This window comes from Parus major, chromosome 2 (genome assembly GCF_001522545.3).
Source record: "Parus major isolate Abel chromosome 2, Parus_major1.1, whole genome shotgun sequence".
Classification (NCBI taxonomy): domain Eukaryota; kingdom Metazoa; phylum Chordata; class Aves; order Passeriformes; family Paridae; genus Parus; species Parus major.
This window is the reverse complement of record NC_031769.1, coordinates 92376693-92401192: the sequence shown is the minus strand read 5'-3', so window position 1 is coordinate 92401192 and position 24500 is coordinate 92376693. Positions and strand designations below refer to the sequence as shown.

Sequence of the window (24500 nt, the reverse complement as noted above, 5' to 3'; positions counted from 1 at the left end):
GGGGGGGGGGGGTTTAAATGCATATTATGATCTCTCTGAGGGCTCTCATCCTCTGCAAGAGGATTGCTTACAGCTGAAGATTCCATATGCATGTAAGTAGCTCTAACTCCTCATCAGTCCATGATATACATTTGTGACAATAACAGTATTAAGATACTTTGGGAGTAACTTGGATTTACAGCTTTTTACAGTTCCTTTCGGTATCACTGTTGTGTGCTTCTGTTGCCTACTTTAGGATGTGAGATGAAAATCTAAAGTACATCCCATGTTGTTTCTCTACTGGCAAAATCTACACATAGGAAATATGGAAACAGCTGATTTAAAATGCAGTCAAACCAGGTAAAGATGGAAAACAAAGGGCTTTTTCATGGGTTCAATGGGTTTCATGGTTTCCAATGGCTTTTCTTCACAAGATACCTAACAAGTTGCTGTTCATGAGTTTAAAAGATATCATGCAAAATACACACACTTCAAATTCACACAGACATGAAAATTGCATTTAGATTGTCTTAGAAAACCAAACTGTTCCACAACCTGTAGGTTGTCCATAATGCTTAACCACCCCCACTAGGACATTTGGAACTGTACTGCTAGATTAAAATTATCCTTTAAGCATCATGTGATGAACACTGCTGTTCTGTGGGAAGAAAAACTGAAAGTTCAACAGACAATTTGTAAGCCACTTAGCTGATTTTGTGTTGGTCCTTGAAATGGACTCTGAATCCAAGCTCTAATGAAATTCCTATCCAGGTTCAAACTTAGGTAGTCAATGTGGTTTCTAAATATGTATGCCAAACAGGAATTGAGATGCATCCTTCAAGTAAATATGTATGGGTTGGGGTTTTTTTCTTATTTTAATAACATGGAAAACTAAAGTATAGTTTAATGAGAACTCTGACAGGCATTTGAATCCAGAAATTGTTGCATCTTGGGATTTGGAGGGGGTTTGTACATGGGGCTTTGTTTTTCCTGGCTGCGGCTAACGCTTCATCAGAACCTTCCAGTGCTGCTAGCCCAGCTCTCACCAAGCAGCGACAGAATACACAGCCTATGTGGGATGTATTTTTCCATGATTATTCTAGAAGTAATGTAACTTCTGTGAGCATGCACTGCTAAATCAGAGCTGTGTTGTACTGGGGTTGTTGGTTCCATCCTTGTTCACGTACAACCCACGTAGCAGTTTGCTCTTGGTGGCAGCTTTTGTCCCAGGCTGTTCACCACTTGCTGATCTGTTACCAAAAACACCAGGAATGCTGACGTCTTCTCCACTGGCTGATCTGGTGATGACATGATAGTTAATTACATAATTCAGCAGGCTTTTTTAGTCTCTTTAGGAAGGATGAGCCACACATCCTTGTAATGGTACTCTTATTTTTTACTAACGTGGAAGTTAAGACAGAAATTAAATTACTTGCTTAAAGGTATAGAGAAGAATTGGGGGGGAAGAGGGATGTGGGATGCAGGAGATTCTGCCTTTCAGGGTTGTGCTGAGATGCATCTTTGTCTACAATATAGGTGATGAACAAAAGGAGGAAGAATTCTTAGCAGAATGATAGGAATAACAAACGTGGCAGTAAAGAATAGAGATGACCGAAACGTAAGAAACACAAGGAAGAAGGAAACAATGGAGAACACTCCCAGATCAAGAGAGGTGCCAGTCAATAATCCAGAACCACATTTCTCTGTAAGCCTGTTACCCCTTGGTGCCTTGATGATTAGTGTTCATAATTTATCAGGTAAAAGAATTACTGGGGAAAAAGAAGAATGGGAGCAGTTTTTCAGGAGAGTTCTGGTTTATGATGGGACTCAAATGAGGACCAGTATCATCACACATTCTGTTTTTTTTCCCTGTGTCTAGTTTATTCCATTGTTGTGACACTTGAAAAATGGTTTCAGAGGCTGAACCCAGTGATTTAGTTTGATTTGGCTTTTTTAAAGCACTTTTTCTGCCTAGCACGAATAATTTTATTCAAATATTCTTCATTATAGAAGTTCTTTATCTGCTTGGATGCAGTCTGTGATGCATACTCAGTATTGTTCTGTTGTTTTATCAACTTGGTATCAATGACACAGATTAAACTTTGTTGAAATGATCCATTGTTTGGGTGGGGGTTTTCTTGACTGGTTTTGTTTTGGATTTTGAGAATAATCACTCCAGCAAAAAGAAAATACTTTGGCTAGTAGATGTTCTCCAAGTAGCTTCTGCAACCATCAAACTTGGCAGCATTAAGGACTTTACTGTACATGGGCAAGATATGGAAGGTGTCCTGAACTGGTATTCACCATGATCAGTTTCTACTGATCACCCATGTATTTGATGGAGAAGCATCTACTTGTTGGTGCTGCTACAGCAAAATAATGTAACATTGTCGGTATGGCCATTCATAAGAAAGCAGAAATTTATTCAAATTTTAGATGTCCTGATTCCTAGTATTTTCATATAGACATGAAGGTAATACAATAAGTAAGATGAGCATTATTTGGAAAACAAAGCTATAAATACAAGGTGTACACTATCACTTTACAGCTGCTGGCCAGAAAATGTTACTACAACCTTGATTTCTGGAAATCTCAGATTGCATGTTCACCTACCCCCCCATAAAATATTTGATCAGTTCTCACCTTTGAAGGATTGGCCCAATTCTCTTTCTTTTCTGCCTTTAATAGGTAAGCAAGTGAGAAGCTAAACTCTCACACAGGTTGTTAAAAGCACTCTTACCTGTCTCAGCATAACTTATAGAGGGAGTGTAATAGCAAGGAGAGTTTACTATTATAAAATATTTTGACATGGTATTGTTAATAGCATATTTCTTTGAAAGAAATACCATGGTAAAATTTCCAATAAATGGCTAGTATAAAGTGGGGAAGATGGACCAATCCAAACCTGAGGCCTGTATAGTTTCCAAGGCACATTAATTGTATGATGTATCAGAAACTGAGAAGTAGATTCATCATAAGCAAAAAGGGAAAGAGAGCTCATTTTGTGTCTTCAGCTTTTTTTGTGCTTGACAAACATTTTTAGATTGATTTGTAAAAAATTCAGTAAAATCGCCTGAAAATGGCAGTGGATGATTTCTCATGCAGCTCAGAAATGAAACCAAGTAACTTTGGAGTGCAAAGTGTAACTGAACACATCTAACTGGAGACCATTTCAGGAACATGGTGAGATATTTTGCATCAATACAAAAGGTGAAAGCCAGCAATTGTCACTAACGCTATGTGATGACAGAGGTACTAAACAAGGTCAGGGACAAAAAAGTAGTAACTTTTGCTCTGGTTTTCTATCTGTCAGATTACACCATGGTGTAACCTGAAAACAGCTGAAGTACAGTAATTTATTTTGGCATTCTAGTATTGAAAGTGTTAAAGATAATTCAGTTCTTCATTTGCAATGGATGCGATAGAAAAAAACAATATAGCAGATTTTAATATAAAGCAATTTCTTACTTATCGAACTGGTGCATCTGCAGAGAAGTAAACAGATTAAATTGTTCTCAGGCAGAGAAAGTCGTGCTGAATTTTAATAGCTGTATTTGACCATCTGTATGCACATTTTGGGGTCCCTGCCTGGCCCTCTCACTTCTTTAAACAAACACCCCCCTCTGATACATGGCTTTAGAATTAAATCCAGACCTTATTCTCAGCTGGACTGTGGGGCCATGCAGGTGAACAAGAGAGGAATGGCTGAGAACAGCTGGGGCTAGTTCCTACCAAAAGATCCCAAAGCTGCCATCACTGCTCCTCCAGCAGCTCTGCCACCAGGCTCAGGCCCAGGCAAAGGGCACCACAAGATTTGAACTTCCTCCAAAGTTTCTCAAAAGAATCCTTGGAGCTCTTCTGTAGAACTTACATGCTCTTCTGTAGAACTTACATGCTCTTCTGCATGCAACTTACACATACTACTGTTATTATTGTATCATATTAGTGGATAGAAAACTCCAGAAACAGTCATGCAAAGACTGAACTGAAAGTTCCTGTTGGAAGTTTAATGAAAGGGGGAAACTTTTGCTGTGGAGTGATTAGAAACAGAGATCCTTCAAATGCTTCGGCCGATTAATTTACATTTTAGCCTGCACATGTTACTAATACATTTCTGAATGTAAGAGGCACAAGACCATATAAAAAACAGTAAAAGCAGTGAAGCAGACAGGCATTCTCCCCAGTCATGATCTCCTCTTTGACTTGTAATACAAATCAACAAGCCCCAAATACTTTGTCCCATTTCTGAACAAACCTTGCCATGCAGCTGATGTCAGGTGAGCACAAAACATCACTAATACTTCAGCAAATTTTAGTGCTTGCACTTTGAAGTACCACTTAAAGAGCATTTAACCTAGTCCAATTCCCAAATTCCTCTAGTAGCTTGAAATAATTAATTCAAGCAGTAACTTCCTGGAAAATGCAAGTTGCAGTGTGTTAAGTAATGTGTTAATTATTAGGCACAAATAATATGTTTATGGCCATACATGTGTTAAATGAACATGTCAAAATCAATCCCACATAATGTTGGCTCCTAGGCCTTTCTCACATGGTGTGTGTACTCACCAGTTGATATTTCCTTGTTATGTACAGATGATATTTTTTTAAACCAGGCAGATCTAAAGTACTCTGAGGTTCTAGCACTGCACAAGCCAAATGAACTTCAGGCTGGCAGTTCTGTTACCCTAATTCATTTTTAGGTATTCATCATTCATTACTACCTGCTACAGACAAGAGGCCAGATTCAGTTCCCATTATCACTGAAAACATCAGGATTCAGGAGCTTTGGTTATTCAAAGCCTCCCCTTTCCTTCCAGAAGGAAACATCTCTATTTTCTTCTGTCCAATGCACTGTTCTAACTGAATTTTGCAGGACACGCAGTCTCTTAGTGAAGTAAAAACCTGTCATGTAAAAGTAGAAGTTTGTTGCAACTTCTGTTAATGGATTAAAGCATTTAAAACAAATTAAATCATTAGTACACTGGGTTTTTTGTGATGTAAACAGTTTAATGAATACATAAAGCACATAAAAAGCAAAAGATTAAAACAAAATGATTGTTACAACCGGCATGAACTATAAAAATTTTTTTACAAGTATACTGCTTGTACAGCAGGTTTTACAAAACAGTGTATCACAAGCAATACCGCTCCCTGAAAACTAAGACTTGGAAATTAAAATCACAGTAAGTATTTACTTAAATCACATCAAATACTAGTCACACTAGCACTGATTTAACTACTTTTCAAATTCTTCATGGTGCTGTAGTATACATTAAAGCTTCCACAAGAAATGTGAATAGAATTCAAGTGCAAAAGAAAAAATACTCTAATTAATTTATCCATCCACAGCATTATTTAAAACTGTGGTTCCTAAACTTTTTGCCTGTGCATGGTAATTGCAGCCATTTTTGTAGATCCCATGCTAGCAACTGCTTAGCTCAGGAGTGGGTTTGGAGCTGCTGATTCGGAGATGCTGATCTCAAACCCTGGCTCTGCTCAAGTTGAGAAGAACATCAGCCCAGTGCTGCTCCTGCCTCATATCTGTCTGAAGCATGGGGAAGCCCCATCTCTACCTCCTGTATTTCTTGCACCCAAACACACAGAAATTGTTAGGAAACATAAGAAATACATGAAGAATGAGCAAGGCTTCATTCAGGCAACCGATACTGTTACAAAATTGCATACAAAACTGAAGCAAAGTGTAAAAGAGAAATTGATTCAATCTTTCACTAAGTCTTGCCTCACCTATTGTTTATTGTCACTCACATATTTTGGTTTGTTTGATCTGTGTCACGAGCGTAGTTTAAAGTTTAGTATGTTAATGCAAAATGTTAAACCAGGACAGAAAAGTTCTTGTTTCACAATCCAAACTTTAGTAGAAAAAAAACCAAAACAAAACCATAAACAAAAGGTTTACAAAAGCATAAACAACTGCATCAAAGAAACAAAATAGCAGTCAGTACATACTGAAGTTGAATACAGGCTCAGAATCTAGGAGGCACAAAGAACATTTGATTGTTTTAACAAACTTGCTTAGACAAATATTCCGTAAAGATTAGAAAGGAAATAATTTATTGTTATGCTACTCTCTCTTGCATGCTATGTAAAATGTCTGCACCACAGTTTCTTTCTGACACCATTTGAAATTCTTTTTTAATTCGATTAAATCTGAGCTGTGCACAACAACAATTTTGTTTCAAATAGTTTACCTTAAAATTTTTTCTTAAAATACAAAAATCAAGCTGGTTTTAACTGAGTTTCAGCTATCCAAAATCTCGATGGAAATGGGGGGAAAACGGCAGATGCACTTGCTGCCCTTTAGAGGAAAAGGAGTATTTCTGTACATTCCAGTACTTCTATTTTTAACAACTCCCATGGAACTCCCATGCACTCTTAATTTAACTTCAGAATTGCAGGGTGAGGGAGAACCTGCTCCACATGAGAAAAGAAGGCCATGAAACAGTCCCAGCATTGTTCCTACCCCACCTTTCTGGACACAATAGTGAATATTATTCATTAATGTACTTCTTAGCTATGGATGCAAGAAGAAAATGCCTCCACAAAGAATTTATAATGTGTTTTGCTTGAATGTCAGCCCTAAATCTGTACAAAGAGCAAGTGTTGTCTTTGCATTCCAGTGCTTGCTGGTGTGGGTAGTTGAGATGCTCCCACTGAGGCATGTGCTGGCTGAAAAAGGAAGACTGCAAGAAAGGCAGCTGCAGAATTGCTTTGAAATGCTTCAAAATAAATATAGAAAAAAAAGTGCAAGCAAACAAACAGTGCAGCTCTAGGAACTTTTCAGGCCTTTGAAATTCATCCCTTAAGGTGCTTTTAGTGGTATCTTATTTACCAATGCCCTGTTTATTTAGTGGAGTCTGGAAAAATGCCCAGGGACTTCATTCTATTCTGGCTGGTCCACGAACACCTTCATCATCTATCAGTGATCCTCTAAAAAAATTCAGCAAATGGCAACAACTATTTAGAGTTGAAGCACAAATGAGCCACCTAGATTTCCTCTGTCTACACTTGCATAAATAAATGACACTGCAAGCCTTTCTTGATACAAGAAACCAAAAGGCATTGTTTCAGAGGCTAAATAAATAATAGTTGAAATGACTGTCTGTGCCACTTGCTCAATACTTTCCACACTGAAGCCCTCCCACAAGAGAGCTTCCTAGGAAAGTTTCCTAGGATGTACATCAATATTGTCATTGTGTGGAAGAGTGCTAGAGATGCTTTGGCACTGGAAGTCCTAATGTGACAGACTTTTGCCAAAATAATTCAACTTCTCTGTGCTTCCAGCTCAGAACTGCAAATCAGGACTCCATAACACTATGAGTAGTCGTTCTTAAGGGAAAAAAATCCCCAACAACTACTTCTGCTAGGTAAAAAAGTCACAATTGTCCATAATTCTGTTCTGTTTTGCAGACATTTAAAGTTCTTCAAAATAGCATTTTACAGCAGAGATAAAAGAGATGATCTCCTGTCCTCTCATACATAATTACATCAAAATCTATAGAGAATCATTGCACTCATGTTCACGCCAAAGAATAAAATACAGAATTTTACTGCTTGCAGACATTTTTTAGTCGTTACTCCTAAAAACTGAGTTGATTGGTTTGATTTATTGCCAAGCAGGAATGCACATACCTCTGTATATTCTGTATGCAGAATCTAACTTTTTGGTATTATCTCCTTGGTGTACAAAGAACATTTCAAACACTATTTTTCATCAAGTAACACAGTACATGAACAAAACAGCAAGAGTTGAGCTGGCCAACCAGGTTCCAGAAAATAGCAGCTGGGAACAATCTCTGTTATTTGTAGTAACAGTAAGAATAAAGGTTTTCTTCATGCTCACAGCAACTGCTTGTTGCATTTTTGAACATTACACCCAGAAACATTACACACAGAAATGTTACTACAGAAAAAAACTGCCTGGCTGCTAAATCTTTCTCAATAGCATTACAGGCCCCAGTGGTAAAGGTGAGAAATAAAAAGAACAAAACACAGCTTTCTTAGTACCAACTACCAAGTGTGAGAAGCTTCTGGTTTGAAGTTTCTAGAGTATTTTTCATCCAGAGGTCTCTACATTACAACAACTCTTCGGGGAAGGGCTGTTATACATTGTGCTTCCAGGTGTGGAGCTGTGAAGGACACTGAGAGCCACAGCTGTGGGACCACCACAGATCAGTTTTACATCACAGGACACAGGACACAGTTTGTGTCCTGTCCCAGTGCAGCACTGAGAGCACAGATCACAGGTTGGAACACTGAATACACCTCAAAGGTTGCCAAAGGATTTTCAAACATTTGGGCCCAACCAGCAACTATGAACACTGCTTTTTTGTGACACACAGCTTGAGCAACTACAACAAATTCAGCTAAAAAAAGGATTTACAGCCCTGCAACAGTTCCATTTGAATGCTTATGTAGTGTGTGGACACACAAACACAAGACTCCACTTATCATTTACGTGGCAAAAGGTACAGCAAAAACATCTTAAAAAACATTGCCACTTGAATAATTGTGAACTAATATGCCAGCTACATAATTTATCAGAGGAGGCAGGTATCCTGGAAAAGGGGAGAATTTAATTAACAGCCTTTCATCAAGGCTTTGTTTTTGAATTCATAGTGTAGAAATGGCTTGTTATACAATTTTTAATATGAAATGCTTGGAATAAATCTCCACTTCTTGTCAGAATAAAGCAGCTGGATTCTTTTGTACATTATCCTGGGATTCAGGATAATATCTGTCAAGCCATCTCCCCAGCAATGCTGTCAACTGACTTTAAACATATTCTTGCACAAGCAGGCTGAGAATTTGGCCACAATTCCTTTTCTAACATCCATTTCCAAGTCTGTCCCTCAGTTAGTGCCAAGATAAGCAGAGACTGTCTTGCATCTAGCGCTCTCATCCAGCTCCCTTTTGCAAATATTTAAGAGCAACACACAAAAGCAGACCGAAGTTTCTCTAAATGGCACAGCATTGAAATGCATACAACACACCACATTAAATGCTCATAAAAATTCCTCCCGGTAATGTTTCTAGAGCCCCCTGGATTTCTAATACTCCTTGTTACTACCCAGAGCAGCTCCTCTTGTTTCCCAGATCTTTGATTTGTTGCTGTTGCTGTTTTCAGTTTAAAGCCAAGCATTATATTACAAGTACCAGCCTGCTGGCTAGGTCAACTCTTGCCTCATAGCAGTGAGACCTTCCTTTCAGACCCACCCTTCCTCTTTAATTGTACTGTATTTTGCTGCAGCCTTGCGGTTCTCTATTCCTCAGAGCTCACCTTGCCCGAGCCCCGCCGGGGAACGTGTCTTTCACCTCCAAAGAATCTGCCCAGCGAGTCGAGCAGACCCGAGTCTCTGTGCCGTGGGGATCCGTGTCTGGCATGGTCTATAGTGCTCGCAGATGCCAGTTTTGATCCGTGCCGGAAAGAGGAGCGTTTTTGTGAAGCCATCAAATCCGAATTCTCTGAAGCTGCTGCACTGTCCTCTTGGATGGTCTGTAGCTCGTCTGACTCTGAGGGCCGATCTTTGAAGGTGTTGTCTTCTCTTCCTGGGGCATCTCGGGAAAAGAGGCGGATCAAGTGGGGGCGACCAGTCCTGTCAGCTGGGTTGGCCTCGGGCCAGGCATTCTTCGGGTCTGCTGTGCCTTTGGGGTCTGTCACCGCTGGGCTCTTCGTGGAGCTCCCATTGTTCTGGTTCACATCTGCCTCTCCTGCAAACAACAAGGATGAGATATGAATACAGGCCTGTGAAAAACAGCCCTGGAACAATGCTGCTTTCTTTCCCTTGCCTTGAGATGCTCATTTCATACAAAACCCATAATATGTGCGGTTGTAATGAAACTATGTTCTCTTCCAGCCCTAAAGAACATTAAGTTATCTTGGAACTGAAACCAGAATGATGTTCTCACACAAATTTGCAGTAGTTCTAGGTGATTTTTGGATGCGGGTTTTTTTTGCTTGTTTTTTAAACACATTTATAAATAGATCAATAGATGAAGCATAACTGAAACTAACTTTATTTACATGGAAGGCTTGTGGATGAGGAAGCTTTCAGTGAATAATCAGAATTCATCCCTTGAGGACTGCAACTCTAATTATGCCATCTTTCTCCAAAATGGGAAAAAAAAAAAATAATTACAGTGACATAGCAGATCTGTGCCTTCACAAGTGCACGTTCCTTCTCCATGATGCCAGACCTTATGGCCTCATTTGGAGCCCCTTGCTGTAACTTCAATATGGATCAAACAAGCACAGTGAGGGGAAGGGTTTTTTTTCCCCCACTATTGAAACTGTCCTCACTTCAAGAAAGAGAGGACTAAACTGCAATTTCTGCTTGGCCTCTCATGACAGTTTTTGTCCATGTATGATGATCCTGGCACTCAGGTGCAATGTCCTAGCACTGATGCTGAAGGCCTAAAACTGTCCAATTTGCATTTAGTTCTTGTGAGAAGTGACAAAAACAGCTACCAGCAACTGACAAGCCTTTTTTTTTCAGCCAAGAAAGGTGCCAAGACAGACCCCTGTGGTAAGTGAAATGCCTGTTGCATTCTCCACTGTCATGTTCTGATGCACCCAGTAAAGCATCTGAGAAGCATCAGCTGAAGCACACTTAGCCCTTCTTTTACCTGTAGTAGCTCCTTCTATCAGTAACAAAAAGATTTATGGAGGTTTTCATGGTCTACACCATGACTCCTACTGTTCTAAAGGAAACTGCACCCACTGAAGAATATGACTTATCTCCAAGGAGAACCAAGAGTATTAATAGGTCACTGCTTGAGGAGCAACCTTCAGCACAGACATCTCCCACACACTCTGCATCAGAAATGTCTTTTGGAGTTAAAGGGGCTCAGAAGTTCATAAATAAATCAGTCATGTGTTACCTTTAGGGTCTCCTAATTACCTTTTTACATCCTCATTTGATTTGGCCCTTGTTGCCATGGGAGGGATAGGATCTGGCAAATACTGCTGTGTTTTCAAAGTACTCTGGGCTCAAGTACTTTGCTGATTCAGCAGAGCAATTTTAGACCTGATACAGTCATTTCATATGGTTTCACCCACCCACAGGGCCCTAAAGAAACCTTTTCTCAGGCTGAGAATAATTGTGAAATAATTTTATGGGTAACAACACAAGACAGTAATGATGGCTTCTGCAAAACCTGTGTGTAGGTTACAATTGGTTGTAATCAGACTGCTACAGTTTTTCATATAAAAACGTAAAGTGCAGTTTTGCTGTGCAATTTTTTTATTTCTTTTGTGGAAACTAGCTAGAAAATGTTGAGGAACTTCAAGAACAATTTCTTCAGTTTAAACATCTGAAAGTCTCTCAGGAATACAATTATTTAACCTATATAGGTTAAATACATATACATATACTGTGCCTAACTGTCGCAGAAGACCTCATTAGTGGTGAAAGTATTTGCTGGAAACTTTGGAATTTGAGTTTTCCTGAAAAGTTGCTCTTAAACTTATTAGAAACTACTAACATGCCCAAATGATTTTCTTAATAGAACAAAAGAAAAGTAACTAACTTGGATGTGTGACCCATTCTGAAACTGCAAAACATTTTAAACAGCAACTCTAAGCCTGGGTTCTATACCATAATACAAATCCATTCAAGGACAGAAAAAGAAAAGCAAACAAAAGAGTTATTGTATTTAATTAAATGCATTAACAAAACACCAGAGCATCTGCATACTAATATTTTTTACAACAGTTGTTCTTTGTGCCACTGAATACGGGTATTGGTAAGCAACAAAGAAGGGTATTTGTGCCACAAAAGTAGCTTCTCCCAATGCATACATAGCAAGCTATAAAGTATAAATCTTTCTGGAGGCTTTATTTCAGCAGTGAAAGCACACATTTAAGATTGCCTCTAAAATTTTCTTCATGCTTATGTCTTCTCTAATATATAAAAAACACGCAAGAGAGATACTGTTAATATTACTGCTAACTAATCAAAGTCTTCCAGTGCATTTGGAGAGAGACACCACTTTAATAATGTCCTAAGGACATCCAGAATTAATGGACTATATGAATGTATGCTTATTTGTTAATTTAAAAACAAATATTTAGACTTCTATTAAAACCTATTGTAAATGCTGTGTATAGCTACTATTTTTTAAAGTAGTTTTTCTTTGGAAGGTGAAGCTCTTTCTTAAAGCAGAGCACACGACCTGTACCATATCACTTGTACAGGAGAAAGTTGCCCAGGGAAGAAGAGATCTTAGGCACTTTTTTGTAAAATGAAGTACAGCATTGCCATAGGCATTAACTAGAAGGCTATGGAAGTGTCCTCTATTTATATGTAAGTGAACATGGTCCTTGTGAGCTGCACAAGTGAGAGCACAAGAGAAGCACCTCCTCACATTAGCCCCAAAACAGCAGGAGGAAGCCTGACTCCAAGCAGGGATGAGGCACTCCAGGTGTGACCAAGGACCACTCCCAAAGGCAATGCCACCTCTGCTCTTTCCCTGACCACATGGTGCTCTGAGCCTGCTGCTGGCACTGGGCACATTGGTCAGAGTCAGCGGAGGCATTTGTTCCTTGTACACACAGGGACTTCCAAAATGACAAATACAGATGGACAAAAAATTCTAAGCAGTCTGTTAATTCTTTAATGATACCCAAGTGAAAGTCCAAAGGTGCTTTCAATGAGACAATAATAAATCCAATCCCTCATTGTCCTTAATAGGAGTTAGGTCCCATATAAGTATTTTCAAAACTACTGTGGCCTTGGAGCTTAATTAGACATTGATAGTTTATCCCATTTCTTGAGAATCAAAATAACTCTTTTCCCTAAGCTACTAATTGTCAGGGACCTCTCAGCCCAATGCTTCAAACAACAACTCCTCTCAAACCACAGAAATTTGTTCTGTGCAAAGGACAACTTCCAGTGGAGAAACCTCAGATACAAATATCCTTCTCGTGGGTCACTTGGGAGGGCTGCTCTGTGCCAGCCCCTGCTTGTGTGCACCACAGCAGTCTGTAGTCTTCTTCCATACACAGGACAGCTTGGATAGCCACGTTGTTAAGACTTTAAAAATGATTACAAGTTTTTCATCTCCTCCTACTCCTTTCCAGTCTTGCTTTCTTGCAGATACTTGTAATTCCTCTCACATTCCTACTGCTGCTCCCTCTACAAATGCTGTAAAACTAATGAGGAAGACGAAGCTGACAGAAGCTGAAGTACATTACCTTAGTTTGGGTTCTCAAGGGAAGCTTAGAACAACAGTCACAAGATATTGCAAATACTGATTATACATGACAGCAGCTTAAATATTTGTATGAAATCTTAAGAATTAAGTATTATTTACTTGTTACAAATGCCAGAAAGTACATTCATCAACTTTGTAACACTGAATAATACACTTTATCATAACTACAGGCTGCTGTGATTGATTACACTTACTTTTTCTCGGCCTTCTTTTCTCGGGGTACGAAGACGGAAATTACTGAACTTTTAAATCAATTTTTCATTTTAGCTTAAGTCATCCATATACATAAAGCACAGTTTTTCAGTAAATTAAATGTAATCTGTATTTGCCCTTCTCTACTTTTAGTTCCTCTCTTTTCTGTAAATGTCAACTGGATAGTGAAATATAGTATAGTCCTCAATTCTGAGTTAAGTTTATTTCAGTATGTTTACTGAAATGCTGACAATAAAATATTGGCTAAAATATCTGACTTTTTGTATTGATTCATCTGTGCCTATTCACTTGAACAACAAAAGGCACCACCTAGAAATAAATCAACTTTGTCACAGCTGAGATTTCAAGAACTCGGGTAAGCTATAGCAGTAAGGCAAATGTACTAGTAATAGGTTGTCTTGCATTATTTAAGAGGCTGGGACCACTGTTTTGGAACATGTGGTTTCTAACAACACTTGTGGTAATATCAGACAATTGAAAGAATAAAAGGCCAGAGAAAACACATCCATCATTACTACATACATGCTGCAGCTGAGGATATCAGGGTTCCAACTCTGTGTGAGACAATTTCACAACAATCCAGCTCCTGGTTTGGACTTTTACTGCAGCACAGCCCACAGCAGAATAGTGTGTCCACAGCCATTAGGCTTCACTACAGAAGTATTTGGGGAGACAGAGGAAAGAATTATGTCTGCCTTGTTAAATCTGAACTGCAAAAGCTTGATTCATCCTCATTATGCTAAGACACTGCAGACAAAAAATGGCTCTTAGCCTAACTTCTCTAATATGGTTAGAAGGCAATATGCCATCAGACATTTCAATTCACAGACCTAATTACTGGGTTTGTCTGATGCTTGTCAAACAGTTGGGAATAAATTTTGGACAAATATTTCTGTTTAAAATGGATGGCATGCAGTATAATTGTGAAACAAACATTGGTCATAGCTCTGAACATAACTAGAATGGATGTGCTGGTGCATTTAGCCTTTACACAAACATTCTCCCCATTTTCTAGCAGAGTGAGTGCAGAGAGAAGTGCCCATGTGCCTCATGATACAGATTCACATGAGTTTAACACTCCTACTGCACTTAGCCAAGAGATCACTTCCATTACAGCTTGCTCTCCTCCCTCCCTCCCTCCTTGCCAAAGCTTATCACTTTCAGGAACAAAAAATTCTAGCTAAAGGCAAATTTTCTCTATGGCTTCAGCATAACTGAAGGAATGATATTTTTCTGCACAAGAAATGTGGCTTTTTCTAGGGGCAAACCAAGCTGCAGACTAAACCACCTCAAAAATGAGAAGCCACCTGCTAAGCATGCACTCAAAGGAGCGCATATTTCCCTCCCTCACTTCCTTCATTAGACATTTTACAGCATATAAAGCTCTTACCAGACTAGAATAAAAAAGTTGTGAGGGTGTTTCCTTTCCACTGATTTGCTGAAGCAGGGGTCTGCTATGGAATCATTTTCCTTACAATAAAACTTAGTACTAAAAACATAATAAAAAGTGAAAAACCTCACCTGGTCCAGTATTTACTTCCATTGAACTACATTTAAAAAAAAATACCAAGTTTAGTTCTATACTACATCTTGGGTCAATAAGGATCAGTGGTTGAGCCTGCTGAAAGTTAGTGCACTGCTGTTGGTAAAGGCACAACATAGTTTTAGACATTTGGACTACATTGTTGGGGCTGGGTGGATGAAATTTCTTCCACTTAACATTTTACAAGAAGTGCCTGACAAATGCTGCTTTTCCTGAATCCCTGGTACCTCATGGAATAGCAGTTCTTAGCTGTTCTCTGCAGAAAGCACTATGCCCCCTATAAGCTGATGCCAGACCGAAAATTAATAGGTTCAAATGGGATCTATTAATGACTAGAGCCTTGGTAATACCCAAGTCTTGAGAGAGTTTCTTTCAGACTCATGAAAGATTTCATTTCTCCAAGCCCTCTCCTGCTGATGAAGAGCTGCTGAGCTAGCAGAGTTTGGCCTTACAGCAGAGCTCACATGAAAGCACAAAAATGCTTGATGGAGAGGGGGAAAATGTAATTTGCATCCTGTCATGGAATTAACTGTCTTTGCAGTTGACACTTTAGCTATATTATTCGTGCTCATATTTCAAACAAAAAAATTGCATTCACTCAGGTAGAATAGGAATATGTACTTTTTAGCATAAAATTATGCAGTAGGGAAAAAGCTGAAAATTGCACGGGAGAATGTGAATTCTGTCAGACACTAACTGCTACAGGATGAAAACATAAGCGTGAGTCCTCTCACTTTATTTCTGATACTAACCTAAACATACTCCAGATCTGCTGAAAAAACCCAAAAAAAAACCTTGAACATTTGACATACTTTGGCATCAATTCACAATAATTTAATTTAATTATGTAAGAGCCAGAGTGCTTCCAACAGCAGTGCTGTTTCTTTTGACAATGGGATGAATAAACCCCTCAAGCTGACTTGACGGTTTCTTCTCGGTTCCCTCAGTGCACCAGACAGCAGGCCTTGCCATCATCCTGAGGTGCACCACTTTCAGCACTTCCCTCAGCTACTTGAAAGGTAATTCTCAGAGCTGAGAAAATAAACCTGTGTAGTTGTTCGTTGCAAAGGTGGCTGGTTATGAGGGAGGTGATCCCCCCAGAAGCATTCATTAATACAAACAGCCACTGCTGATCTGCATAAGGATAATCAGAATCATCAGCCCCCTCTTTGGGGGGACAAGAAAGGACTTTAAGATTTTTATCCCAGGCTCAGAGTATGTATACTTACATATACATATGTAAGTTACTATACAAGCAGTACTGGACCCACAAAATCTGGTTAAAATAAATACACTCCCTTCAACATGGCAGCAACTGTTTAAAGGCTGTAATTATACCAAGGCAACTTGTAAAATTATACCCAACACAACCAGCAAATTATGTCCTTTAACAGCAAATATCATCTGCTTTCTGAAGTTTGCATCTTTCATTTCAGGGTGCCAATGCTTAAAAGCCAGATGATAAAGACAGCGTAGATGTCAATGCACACTTATTTAATCTATAAAAGTAGTGCTGGATTATGGAGTGATAAACAATAAGTAGCATTAATTTTGCAAGTTCAGTAGGTTAATAGCCTGATTTCAATTGCCTGATTTTTTTTTTCCTTTCCCCTTAATTGTGCTAGACTTTATCATCCCAAAGTGTTTAATATTCAGCTGTGAACCACTGCTTGTTACAAGAGTACTGGTTAAATGATAAATACATCCCTTAAGCATTGCACTGCAGTAAAGCCAACATTTTTTTGGGAGAAGGATCCCTGCAAGGTGGTACTGGCAACTGGAATTGTTGCTGTGGTAACTTTTTTGGTAGGGTAACTTCACTGACTTTTTAAACTTACCCAGTAAAACCATAATGCAACCAATCAAATACTAGGTGAAAACACACAGCTGGGACGGTGACACTCTTATAAACATGCCTAAATCTTATCTTGTGAATCAGCAAATGGCATGTAATTTTTAGTTCTGCTGACAACTTCATGATTTGATAGGATTGGTTCTGTGAAATGACTTAAAATAAAAATTAGAAGTTAAAAATATTCATTACAGTTTATGTTCAGCATTATAGTTCTGCTGAAGGCAATTGCATTTTATGGTATCAGGGTGTAAAAAGTAACAATACTGTCTGAATCAGAGATTCTTGATATATCAGGAGTCATCTTGCTGGAAAGCTTTTCTGTATTTTCACCAAGGCACACACAACTCCTAGCAGCTGCATGTCAGAGATGTGAAATCACTTCCAAGTCTGTGCAGTAATAACCCACAGTCCATGCCCAAAGTCTGGATATTAATAGGAAGCATGTGTGGTTACTGTGGGCTGAAATGCTTTAACATCCCATTACCCACTGTGAGGGGCTGCACTCCAGGAGCCAGGTTTCAGACTTGGTGGAGGAAAAATAACATCATACCTTCCCCAGACTTGTACACCCTGTGTTATTTATGCCTTTAACAACTCCCTCTCTTCTGTGTTCTTACTGAAGAAATTTAGCCAGTTCATTCTGCCCATGTCAGAGAAAGAGATGAAAGCAAACCAGTCAGCAAGGTGTTTCAAACCACAGGCATCAGAGCAACACTGGCACACCAACTCTGTCTGTTCTCCTGTCATTGATGCTGAGGCTTGGATGCAGGGGTGCAACAGACCTTTTTCTTCTTAAACCTACTGTGAAAGTCATATCAGATTCAACACACAAGAATTTATCTGGGAGGCCTAAGTTACACATCATCTGTCACTGCACGGTGCTTAACTTCCTCTTCATCGTCTTTTTTAATGCTCTACGTGTGTATTTCAGCAATTCAGTGACACACCTTCACAAGGACATAGCAGAGATTAAGCATTGAACTGGACTGCCCAGAGAAGTGATGGAGTCACTGGAAATGTTCAAGGAATGGATGTGGCACTTAGTGCTGTGGTTTAGTTGATGTGGTGGTGTTCAGTCAAAGGTGGGATTCAATCTTTGAGGTCTTTCCCAATTTTACTGATTCTATGACTCTATGAAAGTGGCTGAGGACTGTTATGAGCCTCGTGGGTGTGTGAAGGTATTGTCTGCTTGTGAGGACAGGTAAAGAAACCTGCAAGTAAAAAGAGGCGTTCAAAACAGCTAAAAGCATCCCCTGAGTGAGAACAACTTTTGATCTTCAGATTGGAATTAAAACCAATCTACTTGGTTGCAGAAACTGCCTTGCACTCTGCATGCCTTGACAGAGTTGGGCACTTGGTTTTCCGTGCCTCTGTTTTACAATGAAGAGCTGAAACGAAGCCCACACGGTGTCCTGCCATTGCAGAGGAATGCAGCAGTGTAGGCCTGGCTCGCACCCTCTCGCTCTTGTTTTCCACAACTCCTGGCACTGCTTCCACTTGCTGAGGGTTGCAAAGGCCAGTACAGAAAACAAAAGAGCCTGTGGTTGAAACCAGTGGGACTTGCTATGGCAGAAATTTGGAATCTATGAGAAGCATGCGGCAATTCTCCACAAGGCCTGCAGAGAGGTTTTTAAAAACTTCAACAAAGAATTTTATCCACCCACCAGTTCAAAGAAAAATGTTCCTTTGTGTTACTAGAACATATAGGTTTGTTTTAATCTCAAATATCTCACAAAAGATCCTCCCACAGCAAAGTGAGCTGGAGCATCATTTGTAACAAACGGTTTCTTGTACTGAAGGAGGAGAAATTAAATCACCTGCTGACCCATCAGCTTCTGTATTCTTTAAATACTGTGCAACTGACTAGCATTAGACAAAGATTGTTTGATTATTCATCTTTTCTGCTTCAGTTTCACTGAGTTTGAGTAATTGTTAGGTTGTAAAACTTGGATATATCCCCCTCTCCTCCACCAAAGTATGGCAAAATAAGTAGTGCTTCCATTCCATCAGACCTCACAACTTCCACTACCTTTTGTATTTTCCACATCAGTTATATTTTACTGGAAAATAACCTATTTCCATCAGTGCAACTGGGTGCCAAATATTACAGTTGATTTTTTTTTCATAATACCATAGAGAAACAAGGCTTTCAAAGCAGCAGAAAAAGAAATCTTGGTGAAATGAGCAAGGTAAGGACAGTGACTGAACCAGCTGGTTCAAAAAAGTTGCCCAGAGCATAAGTAGCACCAAAAAAAACCCCAAAAACCAAACCCTATCCGTAGAATACTTCCTGTTAAAACCCATCATGTAGCACCTTCAAAGAGGGCCTGCCTGGTAACACTGCTGTGTTTTTCTTTACTAGGATTTAAGTGTCTGAGTGGCATTTTATTATTTAAAATGTATAAACTGCAGAATAAAATACACTTGTAATAAGTTAATCAAATAAGCTATCTTTAAAAAACATGGTTTGATTGTGATCACAGGGAAACCACTTACAGCATTAGGTTATAAACTCCAGTTCCTATAAGCTGGATTTCTATCCTACAGAATAACAGTGTTCTTGTGTGTTAACTTTCCCTGAGACCAACTAACCCAACTAAAGCCAAGCAGAGTCCAAAGTACTGTAGAGGAGCTTTTCATATGTTAAAATAAAGAGAGAACATGAATGTTTTAACTCCCCCCAAAATACTACACCCCTTTGCTGGTTTGAGGACATAACTTCAAAGTCTGTTTTCCAGTGCAGCCTTGTATGGGGCAGGTCCAGGTGAAATGCAAACTACAGGAGTGTGGCAGCCCTAGAGAGAAGAGTGCATAATGCAAGCTGGGTTTCTGGAGGCTCTGAATCACCTGCAGGATGATGTAATCAATAAACTTGACATTTCCATGCATTCTTCAGGTGTACATTGCCATATCTCTGGATTTCTCTATTTTTCCCTGTTAATGTATTCTGAACTGAAGCTTTTAATAGCACAAGTGATGCCAGAGAGTCACGGTTACAGAATTTGCAGAGGGGAATTACACTGGTAGCTTTCAGAAGACCTTTCTTTTCCCCAGAAAATTCTGCAGTACACCACAGTGGTATAAATGACACATTCTGAGTATGACACACATATTTGCCAATATTTCTAAAAATATCTGAAATACCTGGGCACAAATAAGCCATTTACCATTCTGTTGAATTCTGGTATATGTAAAACAAAATTTGAGATGTGGTTCTTCAGAAGCTGACAAAGCATACCTCCCAAACAAACAAACAAACACAAGCCAAAAAAAAGATGGGGTAGCATTGTTCAAGTCTGCTGTAACTGCAGTTCTTTACAATCAGAACAAGTCCACAGCCATTAGTTGTTGTCTGACATTATTTTCACTTTGGAACTTTGGATTTTCACCTTAACACTTATGGTGAAAGGTCAGAGGAGCAAAAGTGAGCAGGAGTTTCTCCCAGTCACACAGAATTTGTTCACAGAGCTTATCAATCTCAGAGACTGATGAATTACTCTGAGTAGCCCAGAGCCCTGTGGGAGGCAGAAGCCCAGGTGGGCAGCTCCCTGCCCTGGGAGGGTGCCGACTGTGACCTGCATACCCAGCTGTGCCCAGGAGGTGGAAGAGGCTCACATCCCCCTGGGGACAAGAGCCACACCACCAGCTGCATCCATGAGGTGGAATATGAGCACCTCTGTAACCCTTTGGGGAAGCAGAGGACCAGGTCTTGAGCTTCACCTCCAGTTCACGATGCTGGCATTAAGAGGAGGTCCCCTTCTCTCACGGACTCTGTAGCAGCCATGTGCAGCTCCAGCTCTGCCTTTGGTATGGATGGTGAGAAAGCTATTCTGCCTAAAAGATCAACAGCTGTCTGTAAATTTTAAAACACAGTAAATGCTTCACAAACGTGTCACTTTGGGGATGTTCAGCACTCCAGATCTTAGCTTTTGTCTGCCTGGCAATGCTTACTCTAACCAGATTTTTAAATCTCTTCATGTAATAATACAGGATTTTAGAAGGTGACAATCAAGATAACTCTGAGGAGAAACATAAAAGCCAGATTACTCAAAGGGCAAATTCCACATGCCATTTCCAAAGTCAGCAGAGAAATCACAGCTGAGCACATTCACGGCAGGGATGCTGCAGGGGCACAGACTCCCGAGGCTGTGTTTGGCCATTCTCACAGATAAAGTCTCTCTGCATGCCCTGGCACGGGAGCACAGCACTCAAGGATGTTGTATCCTGACCACTGTGGTGAACAGAGGGAATGGGATTTTTGCTACCATGCTCTGTCCTGCTCGTCAGAACAGCTTTGTCTGGAAAATGCACAATGGAGGATGCCAGCACAGACCTAGGAGCAGAGCCATGGAATTGCTGTGGCAGAATGAGAGGAGGGTATAAAAATATCACAATACATGCAATGAAAGGTGGGAAGTTTTTTCTGGATCTTAGAATTTAGTATCAGAAACAAGGGCACACACTCTGTATCTCAGACTCCAGCAGGAAGTTTGTTAAAATACTAGCAAAAATTATTTCAAGGCCCTTATACCATCAATACACTAAAACTCCCAAGAGTTTTAGAGGGAGTTTGGACTAAACAGCAAAATAAACTGTTCAGAGACTTCTGAGCAAAACGATTTCCTCAGTGAAGGAATTTCATAACCAAAGAAATATTTTTCACTCTAAAATGAACTCTAACGTATGCCTGAACAATTGATACGAGATTTGATTAAAATATCTGCCAGCCAGGCAGACAGATTGAAATAAAAACTTACTCCAGAACTTAGCATAGGGCTTACAGGTTTACCTTCCTCGCCATTTCCTCAACTGCAGCCCTAAAACCAGAAAAGAAGAATATTTGGATCCAAGAAAATAAAACAATGAATCCAAAAGACTAAAGCACTCTGCACTGACTGAACTTGCAGAGGGCCTAATAGCAGAGATATTATTCCATATAAATCCTGTCAGAAAGCTGAGAATAAAATGTTCAGAAGAAAGACACTGGGGGAAGAAAAGACAAAAGATGAATGGTGTTTTTTGATGATTTTGATGATTTTTTGATGATGAACTGAAAACATTTAAATCTGGACACAAATCACCTTATCTGTCTATCCTGCAAGAAATGACTGGCATTTACCAGGGGAATAAAACACCAGCAACCACATGGAAAGGCTTTATACTCCAAGGTGAGACACAGCCTTCCATGTCTAGATGTAAGAAAGGAAATCCTGAAGGAAAGGACAGTATTTGCACTGGTCACACCCTTCTGTTGTTCTCTCTTGTCTCCCTCTGGCCCCCAGCAGTTTCCAGCCCTTCCTCCCGCCTTCCCTTCCCAAGGCTCCTGGACCAAAGCTGCTGTCCAAACCACTTTGCTGCACTGCCTATCTGCCTCCCACGAGCTCCACCTCCACAAAGATCATGATCCCTTGCCATGCTACTGCAGGCTTTAGCAGGCTTCTTGTGGAGCAAATTGCAAATTATCTCGGCACAGGAATTCACCTCTGGAGTCTCTCCCTGTCGTAAGGCCTGCCTACACAGTACCAGTCAGAGCAGTCAGAAGCTAGTACAAGCAGACAACAAATACTAAACCAACTACAAGAGTCACAAGATTAAAGTGCTGTCTCTCCTAACTTACTCTGTCAAATGCTTACAACCCATACACTGTCTTAAAATGTTAACACAAAACATCTCAATTCAAGGGTTCCCCACTTGGAAACCTAATACTGCATGGCCTTTTGCCTTTTCTCTCTTCCTTCTGCTGCTCTGGTGTTACCACAGAAGATCAATAGATCACGCGGACACAGGTTGAGGTATGGTGCAGAAAAGAGCAGAGTTTATTTTCCTTCCCAGGATTTATAGGCTTGTGACCATGGCCAGGGATTGGATGGTCAGGATAACACTTTCTCACTGCACTGGCCATAAGAAATGCCCATCAGAAGACGTGTAACAGAAAGAATGCACACATATCTATGTTTACAGTTACTGTCCTGGGAAAGTCCTTAGAAAACCATGTCAGCAAGCTCAGAAGCTGAGCTTTCAGGGCGACACTCTGGATTACTGACTTTTGTCCACATCAGCTAAGAGCTTTCAAAGTCATGTCAGGATACACTTCACAAAGACTTTCCAGCAGCAACCACCTACAGCTCTGCTAATGGAGCACCTCTGGATCAGCATCTGCCCACAGTTCTGTTAAACCAGCAATATGTGTCTGGTGCCACAGATTGATCTGGTTTGGGGAGTTCGTCTTTTAATAACTGAAAGAAGAAATATTTAATTTCTCACTCTTTCCAAAGAAATTTAAATGGGTGCACTAACACTGCTACCTCCCCTATGTCCCAACTGCAAACAGAGTTATCCCCATCTCATTCTACAAGCTCATTTATACAGGTAGTGCATGAAAGGAAAATAAAACCTTTCTATATTGGTTGAATAAAGGAGCAAAATTACAACATTTTCCAAGTAGCCTAGGCCATTGGTATGATTTGTACAGAAAATGTGAAATTCCACATTTCTAAAAGATGTATTTACATGGTGTTTGACAGACTGAGAGAAAATGTGATCTGCTCACATATCAATTTAAAATCATCTATTATTTCAGTGGGATTTTACCTGAGATTCAGTATGCTCTGTCATAAAAAAACCACAAGGAAATTATTAAAGAATGACAAAGCTGTTAAGGTAAAACCAGATATAAAAGTCCATTTCTGCCTCTGAGATAAGCATCTGTTAGAACAGCCTTATAGATATCTGCTCTAATATTTCTAATCTCAGCTGTTCTGTGTCCTTAGAAACTTCATTCTGCTCTCCATCATTATAAACAACATCCTATACTTCTAAACATATTATTAAATCTGTTTTCATCTATACTAGGCCACATCAGACATATTTGCTATACATTAACAAATAAATGATATCAGAGTATAAATAATTAAGAGGTTTTTTTCAACTAAAATAACCCAACACATTTTTCCCCCCACGCTGAACACTTGTGAGCTGTACCATAGCTCTAAATGTGACTCAATGCTATATGAAGAACAATGGTGACAAACTGTATAAAACCGCGGCAGTGATCGATGGTACTTCACACAATATCTGCTTTTCAGTAGCAGCATTCTAAGAGTGAAAAACTGCTTGCACAGTACCAAGCCTTGTACCAGTTCGTGGGAGTTACTGCTATTAAAAAAGGAAAGAAAGAAAATAAAAGAATTCACAAACTTTACTTTGCTATTTGGCTACATATAAAGTCACTTTTCATGTGATGAAGAAAGCATGTTCAGCAAAAAGAGCTGTTAATTCTGAAGACTAAACTGGTAGTATGATTGAGCTACACAATATTTTAACAAGCAAGAAAGGCTATAAACATGTTTTTTCCCCAAGTGTACTTTGGGTAAGTTTCTCTCAATACACCCAGCAGGCATGGGAATGAGTAAAACCACCACTTCTGGAAAAGTTTACGAAGAGCCTGAGAACAACTCAATGGGTTCCACCAGAAATGGGTTACACTACATCAGGGCAGCAACTGTACACAGAAGATGCACACAGAACACAGTCCTGGTTACCCTAATTTGGGATGCAGCCCCGGGGAGGCAGATAAACCATGCCTGCATTTTGCAGACGGAGATTGCTCCACTGTGCCCCAGGCCAGCAGAAGTCATGTGGGAGCCCTCGACACCACGCTCATCCCAGCCAGCAAAC

At 39.8% G+C, this 24500-nt stretch overlaps 1 protein-coding gene across 3 annotated transcripts in view; it reads right to left on the bottom strand.

Annotated features, from left to right (window-relative positions):
- MBP (myelin basic protein) overlaps positions 1–24500 on the bottom strand; it is a 111172-nt gene that overhangs the window by 9503 nt on the left and 77169 nt on the right. For 2 of the 3 annotated variants that reach the window (XM_015617201.3, XM_015617202.3), the window contains exon 4: positions 9278–9708. In XM_015617201.3, the coding sequence (XP_015472687.1) occupies positions 9278–9708 (431 nt within the window). Of the gene's footprint in view, positions 1–5946; positions 5971–9277; positions 9709–24500 lie in introns of all 3 variants that reach the window. The other variant, XM_015617198.3, reaches the window with a different exon arrangement.